Below are 9359 nucleotides of genomic sequence, written 5' to 3'. Positions count from 1 at the left end.
ATTCAGTAACTCAGTCATAGGGCGAGGGTCACAGCAAGTCCTGGTATAAACCGCTTACAGTACTGTACCATGCGCACAAGCGAGCGAACTTGGTTGGCATCAGTCGGCACAGGCCATTTGGTAATAATATCTACTTAAGCTGGGTCGAAGAACAGTCCTTCACTGGATACATGTCCGAGATAGGTGTGCTTGCAACACCGAAGGTGCACTTTTTCAGGGTACAACAGTAGCCTTCACGACGCAAGGCTTCAAATACCAGGCGCACATGTTCCTTGTGCTCTTCCATGGTGCGGGAGTGAACAAAAATATCATCTAGATACACAACGCAGCATCCGCCAGGTTGACACAGGGGCCCTAACGCTTGTATCATAGCTCTCTGAAAGATAGCTGGGGCATTGGTGAGCCCCATGGGCATTACGTTGTACTCAAATAAGCCTTGTGGTGACCGAAGTGCCGTCTTGTGGTGGTCGATTCGCGTAGAGCAATCTGATGAAAGCCTGCCACCAGGTCAAGATTGGAGAAACGGTGCTGCCATGGAAACGGTCAAGGGCTTCCTGGATATGTGGCATGGGTAACACATCTTGACAGTGTTACTGTTCAGGACTCTATAGTCAACGCACATGCGGAGGCCTCCATCTGACTTAGGAGCAAACAGGTCAGGAGAGGCAGTGTCCACGCAGAGTCACTAGCACCCTCTCGCCAGTAAGGCTTCTACTTGTTCATTGAGTTCTTTCTGCTCCAAGGGAGTCAGACGGTAAGAGCGTAACATACGTGGGGTAGCTCCAGGAATCAGATCGATAGTGGCCTTGTAAGATCGAGGGTGCTACCATCTGGTGGGATGCCTGACATGACATCAGCGAACTCAGTAACTAACGGCTGAAGAGCGGCTGGGATAGTTGCTGTACTTTGAATTCACGGTGGATGACGTTAATCTGGGCCGCGAGAAGGGTGTTTGCCTTGAAAAGTTTCTGGCAGCGTGCACAGACTTGATGATAGGGACTTTCTCGGGGTTCTGTGAACAGGAGAATTACAGTACTTTCCGACCAGAAAGTAGTCATGACCCTGATACTTAATGTCCAGGAAAACCTCAGTGGGTTGGTGCCGACTTTGGGCTGAGTGGGCTCGCAGGAAATTCTGGCCTAAGATGATATCGATTCCGGGGGGGGTATAGTCAAGAACGAGAGCCCGAAAGCTCAAAGTGGTGTTAGAGAGCTTCATGCTGATTTGGCACTCTCCGACAGCTGAGCATGCTGCCCTTCCCAATCCCCGAAACGACCTGATTACTTGGTTCAATGGTGCACTGGTACGCTGCGCCCATGACTTCGAAACAACGCAAACGGACGCGCTGGTATCAATCAATGTCATTGCCGTTGCTCCCACATAACAGAGCAAAAACGTGCAAAACATGGCATGGGTAATCCGCTTAATCGTGCTGGAAGAGCGAACTTGGTCTACATACGCAAGGAGCGCCTCTCGTGTGCCGGGGCGAGATGAAAGATGTCGATGTGGCGAGCCTTACCGGCAATCTCCCGTTGACGTGAGCCAATTCTAGTATAGTTTGTCAAGTATTCTGTCAGGAATCACCAATATTGCGCACGTCCTATCAAGTTGACTCAGGGTACTAAAGAGTCGAACTCTAGCTCCTGGCGCCTGCCACCCTGGGGGTGTGTAGCTTGCGATCTGCCAAGAAGCTGTTGGAACTCACTTGTCAGGAGGTTATATCTCGTCGCTAGTGCATTGAGTATTGTGCGTCACATCATGAACGACATTGGCAGTTGGAACTATCAAGAGCTATCCGTGGCTATTCAAGACCCCCGCTACGGAGAACAAACACACACAGATCTGATCGCACCTATCGGCTATCAGGAAGGCTAGCCGTAACAAACAATTGCCATGGATGCAACAAAGCGTCACAACAACCAGCGCAACAAAAATGCAAACCTCACAAGCCACCTTCCGTTACAGTGCAAAATGTTAGACAGTGCAACATGTTACACAGAGCACAATGTTACACAACGATTGGATATCGCAGCCTTCCGCCAGGATCCGACTAGGGCTGACACTTGGGCCCCCTTGGGTGGGGTTTCGCTGTAGGCCCAAAGCTCAAGGGACATCAATGGCGTTACACTGGGCAAACACAGGGCACGCTGAATTCTTGTTCATTCCATGATAAGCTGCACACCCACTATTAGCATTTAAAATGCTATCTGGTTTCGCACCCTCCAACAGGGGAGGGCGCGAGCTTCGTCGCACACATTATCCAAGTGCACCAGCCTGCATGCATGTCACGGAAATGCCCCCTGAGCACGCCAGGTCAGCAACCAGCCGTGCAGCACGCTCAGAAGAAGAATAACAAGCGATGCTGCCGCAAAAATGGTCCACAGCTTACAACTACCGTAACAATCCCAACGAACGGGCGGTCATATCTCATCATGCTTTTGGACTCGTTGTCAAGTTTACATATAGAAAATAGGCTGATTTTTCCAAAAACGATGCCACGCTTCCAAAAGCTACGGTATGGCTGAAACAGCTGTGATGGTTCTGCGCTTCCATTGAGAAGTGCGACATTAGTAGTGCAGCATAGACTGTGCAATGAAATACACAGGGAGCCTTTCGGCATCCACTATTTTATTGTTATCTCTCCAGAGCTTTTTGAAGCACAAGCTCTTCCCACGAAAACTATCTCATTCCCTTCAAAATGCGATTAGTACGCCAATCGAACGGAACAAACCTCCAAGACCAAAGTAGGAGCCACTTTGCTTTTCCTGCGAGGAGGTATGACTTAGTCACGTCTGCAAGAAACACTTAGTCATGGCTTGCAACCCTGTTGGACTGACGTCAGTTAAGCGCACTTTGGACGTGCTGCTGCAGCACAGCCGGGTCATGTACATAGTGTTAGGAGTATGTGCACCTGCGCCAAAGCAGCTGCCGCATGCTGTCAATACTGAGGTTGATCACCTCGTCAAAAATAGTTAATATCCAAAATATACTAAGCCTGAGAGCTTGATACTACTTCTTTAAGTCGATTGATGCCCGACTCCTCGGCAGCCTGGTTTCAACGCTAGGAGCTCGTGCTTCGGCTGCCATCGTCGCAGGCAGTTGATTGGCAGCATCATCCTTTCTCTGGCGGCGTGCCTGGCAAGACAGGCAGCACAGAACGCAGCTCAGGATGGCGGTAATGAGGAGCAGAACGATCCCGACGACGATGAGTACATTCACGCCATCGTTTCTCCAGATGAATTGCACGTGTTCGTCACACCTATGCCACCAACCAATCTCCCCTCAAAATGCTGACAAACCGCTGATGCTCCGTTGAAAGGGTGACAAGGGAAGTGCTGGGACTGTTCGGGACTCACTGCCCAGCTGCTCGCAGCACCTCGTACGTGCTATCGATGACTATCAATGTTCGGCATCAACCATCAACCATCAAACAAAATGGCCTTGGCATCGGACCCAAAGAAGGGATCAAGCAAACATGAAAATCTGCTTTACTTAGAAAAACCATTGAAAATTGTCCACTTGCTTTGTGACAAATCGCCGGAAAGCATCTGAACACCTGCCCCACGTTCTCAAAGTCCAGGAAATTCCTCCGACGACAACATTTTCAAGGTGCACTTGATTCATGCAAACACTCCCTTGGTGCAGGAAATTTGGTGACAGATCCTGCGCAATGAGCCATCATCGGTCACATAAAAAGAGTAATGGGTGTCAAGCTATGATGGAGTGCACATCACAATGCTGCACTATGCAAGATAATCATGTGGCGTGAGCACTTTCGTCTCCTGAATCTTAGCCCATATCTCGAGACAGCTTTATCAGGACATGGTTAGGTATTATTTTAGGTCTCTGGATATTCATTTGCATGCCTCACATGAGCACAGCAGCGCACCTGTCCACTTCCCGGCATCCCAGACGTCCAGGAGGAGGGGCAGTAGGTGGCGATAGAGGAGGAGGGGCAGGGAAGTGTTCATACCATATCATGGGGGAACAGTCCTCGATACAGTAGTACCCTGGTGGGTACTCCTCCATGTAGCTAGTGAGATCGCTGCTGACTGTTGAGTCATAGTTGCACTGGGAGATCTTACCAGACTTCAACGCATCCTTCATGCAATCTGCAGGACCAGTGGCAAGGCATTGGTAAGTTATAGCAATGATAAGATGGTGAAAGAGTCAGGTGCAACAAAGCAGCCCCTTATGCTTTTTTCCTGGACATTAAGAAGGCTTACGATGTGGTCTGGAGGGAAGGTCTTTTCTACAAATTGAAAGCTAAAGGAGTAAAAGCAAGATGTGGCGGGTCTTGTTTTCAAAGTCACAATCCTCGGTCTGCATTGCTGGCGAGACGTCGGAGTCGTTCCCATTGATGGTAGGCGTCGGCCAGGGTGACCCCCTCTCCACCTTACTTTTTGACATCTATATCGACGATCTGCTGGAGTCGTTGCAGGCGGTCCCAAAGGAATTTGCGTTGCACAAGGGGTCGAGGTCAGGGCCCTCACATACGCGGACGACCTTAATGGTCTGACACTGGACCCCCAGGACTTGCAGGTCAGTATCGACCATGTGGCTGAATGGTTGAAACGCTGGCGTATGCAAGCAAATAAGCTAAAAAGTGTGGTGATGGTGTTCCATCCCAAGGAAGGTGAATCAGCGAGCGTCCCAGCTGAGCAGCGATTGAACACCTGGACACTGGACGGACACGCTCTGTCGCAGGTGCAATCATATAAGTACTTGGGAGTTTGGTTCACAGAAAGCGGATCTTGGGATTTACATGCAAGCCAAGCACTGGACAAAATGCGAGCTGCCTTGGGGTACTGGAGGCCACTGCTAGCTTGTCATCGTATCCCGATCAAAACCCGCGCAATGATGATCCAAACCTTCATCTATGACTCAGTTCTGTTTGGTAGTGAGGTCTGGTCAACCTCACAAGTCAATAGACGCTGCTTTGACGTCGTCGCAAAGGAGGCGATGCGAGCAGTGATGGGATTGCAGTGTTCAGAAGTGGCCTCAGAAGTCTTGTTCACAGACTTGGGCCTACTGCCCCCCTCGCTTCTAATGGATGCCTCTAAACAATGCTATGACAAGCATCTGTCCACTTTACAGGGAACTCGATGGTGTAAACTGGCAAAGCGAATCGTTTCCCGGGGCACAGAGCAGTCGGACGCCCGAGGGTAGGGGCCAATTGGCAAGGAGAGGTGCAGAAATTTTCATCGGACATTTGCCACGACCTAAATATCTCTGACATCTTCATAGCCCCTACAAAACAGCAGGTCGCTAGGCGAATCTCCTCCAGATCTCAAGGGGAGTGCGTGTAGTGAATGTGCCAGTGCTGGAAGCAGAGGCGTTGCCTACTAATGAGGTTGATAGGCAACACCTCCTTGACAATATCTGAGTTGGTACTTAATTCAAGGGAAAGCCAGATATGTTGCATCGCCGCATAGTGCGGTGCCATGGAAGTGGCGTGCATCGGTGAACAACCACGCAGGCTTGCACCATATCTGTCAAGTTTGTCCTCTGTTCGGGCTCGTACTATCATGAGCGCTAGGAGTGGTAAGCTGTTTGCCCTACGAAGCCGACTTCAAAATCAGACTTACGAGTTTGTGGATCCCGTACAGTATCACTGCAAGGACTGCGATGAGCATTTGGGGATGCTCACACAGGCTGTGTTCACTGTACCGTGGATTGTCCCATCTTGTGGCCAAAAATAGACCAATTTCTTGAAACGGTTGGAGGTCTTGGATTACAAGGTGGGAATTTGGCAACTAAATTGGAATCTCTGTTGGGAGTTGATCTCCTGACAAAGATTTTGAGTGTGGGTTGCGACGATCTCCCAAAGGAATTGACGGGTCGTTTTTGGTCAGCCGTGGCTGACCTCCTTTCTTGCAGGGTACAGGACGAAGAGGATGAAGACATGTCAGGTCAGGTTATGGTAAGTCAGGCTGGTCCAGGTACGCTTGCCTTAGGTGATGGTAATGATAACTCTGATTCCCAAGTAGTTCTTGGAGTTGCCAATGTCCATGTGGATGCGGTACTGTTGTAAAAGATACATCATCATCATAGAACGGGCATAGTCAGGCAATGAAGATGATTTGTGCACGCGCAGCTGCAGGACGATGCTTCGTCAGATTGAGTTTGGCCCCCATGCAGTTTCCCCCATAAATTCATGCAACTGGGGCACCTAGACCCGCAAATCACACGGTCTGGTGAGGCACTGGTGCAGGACCGTTCACGTCGATGCTAGACGGCTCATGCAGGACCAGTCTGATAAGATCAAGCGTGCTATACGGTTGCTGGGATGTGCATGTCCAATTTCCAGTAGAATACCGTGTTTAACCCACACAAATAAGTTAGTAAGTCATTCAACGGTGCACCGGGAACCATGCCATGTCTTTATGGGTGGATCGCACTCTTGAACTTGCGCTTTCCAACTTCAATCTGCGCGATAGCAGCAATGATGAAGCTCGCTCCTGTGAGAAGTAGCACAGCTGTGCATATACTGATGGCACGACCTGGGCCTGACTGAGGGAGACAACGCGAGCATGCCATTTAGAAAGGAGTGCCAACAGGGATTAGGTTTGCGGCAGGCTTGTGGCAGAGATGAGTCGTCCGGGTTGGCTTTGTGAGTTGTAACCTGCACTGTTTGGTCAGCGGTCAGTGGAAAAACGCAGTATCTGACATTAGGTCGGTCTGGACGCGATCAGACCAGCATTGCTAGGGAGAAATGATGTGCAGCTTGCATGTGCGCATTACTTTCGACGGTGCTGGTGTTTTCTTGAAGCAGGACCAGTATGAGAGGGAATCTTGCGATTTCGAATAGTACGCGATGACTTCATATAGCACGACTCCCTCCAGAAGAGGCTTTTAAAGAATCACTGTGTGCGGTGCGTCATGTACGGTGCAAGCAGCGAACATTAAGAAATGTGGCAACGAGCTATGGGACCAACATGAACAATAATGCTGGCATGACTTCAAATTATCAGCGCCCAGTGGCTTTCTGAGAAAACATCGCGCTTGCTTGGCATGACAAAAGCAGGGCATGCAATGCACGTTCCAACCCTGTGTCCCAAAACGATACGCTCAAGATGGACCTGTCACCCTTGTTTAGCCACTGATGAGTCTTCCTATGCGCAGATAATTGTCAACCCAACCCAAAACTGTGGATGTATCTGTTCGTGTACATTACATTTTAATTTGATGGTTGCAATTGTGATGCATCCAACGCTCATGAAATTCAAACAGCAACCTAGCGTTTCATAGAAAAACAGAGTGTGGTGTGCGAAAAGTTTCCAAAGATCGAAGAAACAATGAAGAGGCGTACCAAGGTTTTTGGTATCCGAGCAACGCAAGCGCAACCTTTGGGCACAGCAACAGCAAAGTGCCACGCGATTGATAAAAGATGGGGGTGAATCACGTTCGACACGTTCGACAACTTGCCCGCTAAAATACACGCATATGTACGTAACTAGCCACAGTGGCAGACAACATGACACTACAGTGTCAGTGTCATCAGCAGATAATCTGGAGATAGTGCCATGGGAAGCTTGGCAGAAGCCCTCGTACGTAACACTGAGAAGGCGCTCACTAGACCAAGGACCCAGCATACCAATACTGCCACGCGTTGGACAGGTCGGTCAAATAACATGCTGGCACATTCACAATGTGCTCCGGATCCGCCCTTGGTGTACACGTGTGAAGGTGACAGAAAGGCACACATTAATAGGTCAGATTCCTTCACCATACCCAAAAATTCATAGGAGTGGACGTCATTTCCTTCAAGATCGACGGTGCAGCCTTACTCCAGGCATCAAATCAAGACACAGGACTGAAACGTGGGTCCGGGGAGGTGAGTCGGCGAGGCCTCGAGCCCAAGGGCGTGCATCTGGTAATAACTACATACCCCCGGTATGCTGCTTGCTCCTTGGCAAGCAAAATACTCCCGGAATCATTGCATCCCTTCAACGTGAAGGTATCAGACCACGTGCTAAGTACTTTGCCACTCCCACCCCAAAACATACCAAATGCCAGCATTCACTGAATTTCCAAGCCTCAATGCCTAACCTCGCATGCCACCTTCTGCCTGGCACAACTCTTGGACTACCCGACGAAGCATAAGTGTCAAAAGCTAATGTAAACCTTGTCGTGTGCAACGACTCAGAACTAAAAAGAAAGCTTCTTGCAGCTGGTAGCGGTTGCGAGAAATGACTCGCTAATAACTCGGTTGCAAGAAATGACATCCCATTCAGAAATAACATCCCCTTCAAATAACAGAGGCGTAAATACGTTTGAACAAAATTGGCTGAGGGGCGTCACGTTCTCCTGATCAAGAAGTCGCCGATTTTTTTCTTCAAATAGCTGCAAGCTTTCTTCCACTGCTCTTTGCTGAGGTTGGACGCCTGATACGCGCCCTTGAGTGCCGACCTGGCAATCTCACCAGGGTGTGCATCGGCACCAGCAGGCGCAAGGTTCAGTCCAGTTGACACAGCCGGAGCTGCATCCCTGATAATTCGCAGTAGACAGTCGGGGTCAACCTGGTTCAATGAGCCGTGATGCCGCAAGCATTTGTCCATCAGCCGCGAAGCGAAGCGATACGTTGAGCTGCCACTTTTGCGTGGACTGCTGGGTGCTCGCCGTTTGAAACGGTTAGCAGCCATGGGAAGGGGGCGAGGAGTACAGCCTACAGGTTGCAAGTCTGCTACTGCTGACGCACTGCCTGTTGATGTCAGCCTGCCCAGCGAAGCGATTCTTGCACGACCATCAGCTTCTGAGAATGCGCCCTCTCCATGGGCCTCGGCACGAACCACTCGAGAAGAGCTGGCAATGTCTGGACCGGTCTGTGCATTGTTGCGCAAGGGCGGTGGCCCGCAGCCGAGTGAGGTTGAGCTGGCCGTGGCGAGCTTTGTCAATGGATTGACTTCAAGGCCAAAATTGATCCGCATTTGCTGACTGGGTGGCTTGGTGGAAGTTCTGTCAGCGCCACTGCCCTCCCTTTGCGTGTGCTGGCCTGCTAGCTGGCCTGATAGATGACAGGCTCGTTGCCGAGTGCCGTGCGGGCGGGCTGAGTCGGCGCCTTCCGGTGACGGCCTGATGGGCCCGTGACGGTTGGCGAGGCTGATGCATCAACGCATTGGTGTCCCTTCTGTGGGCTCACGCTCGTGTCTGTAATCCCATCTGTGGCTGCACTGCGAGTGGGACGAGCCTGCGGCCGCAGTGATGACTCAAGCCGACTGCCAGGAGCCCGAACGCCCCTGCGCAAGCGATTTGTCGCCACTTCCGCCAGCCAAAATGCCAGGGACACGTCATCTTCTGGGTCGCTTGTGGCAGTCGCGGCAACCCTCTCAGATGGAATGAGTGCCGCTGGAAATGCC

At 50.7% G+C, this 9359-nt stretch overlaps 1 protein-coding gene across 1 annotated transcript; it reads right to left on the bottom strand.

The window, feature by feature from the left end:
* Positions 1–2935: 2935 nt before the first annotated feature.
* Positions 2936–6540, bottom strand: LOC149808613 (uncharacterized). Its single transcript, XM_089995231.1, has 3 exons — positions 6402–6540; positions 3890–4112; positions 2936–3259 (listed from the first exon to the last, which is right to left on the bottom strand). Exons 1-3 carry the CDS (start codon positions 6538–6540, stop codon positions 3010–3012), a joined length of 612 nt encoding a protein of 203 aa, XP_089851357.1. The 3' UTR covers positions 2936–3009.
* Positions 6541–9359: the final 2819 nt, after the last annotated feature.

Source organism: Nuphar pumila, unplaced genomic scaffold, assembly GCF_984573655.1.
Source record: "Nuphar pumila unplaced genomic scaffold, dmNupPumi1.hap1.1 HAP1_SCAFFOLD_2627, whole genome shotgun sequence".
NCBI lineage: Eukaryota > Viridiplantae > Streptophyta > Magnoliopsida > Nymphaeales > Nymphaeaceae > Nuphar > Nuphar pumila.
Note: the sequence above shows the minus strand (reverse complement) of the source record. Positions and strands in the feature narration are given on the sequence as shown.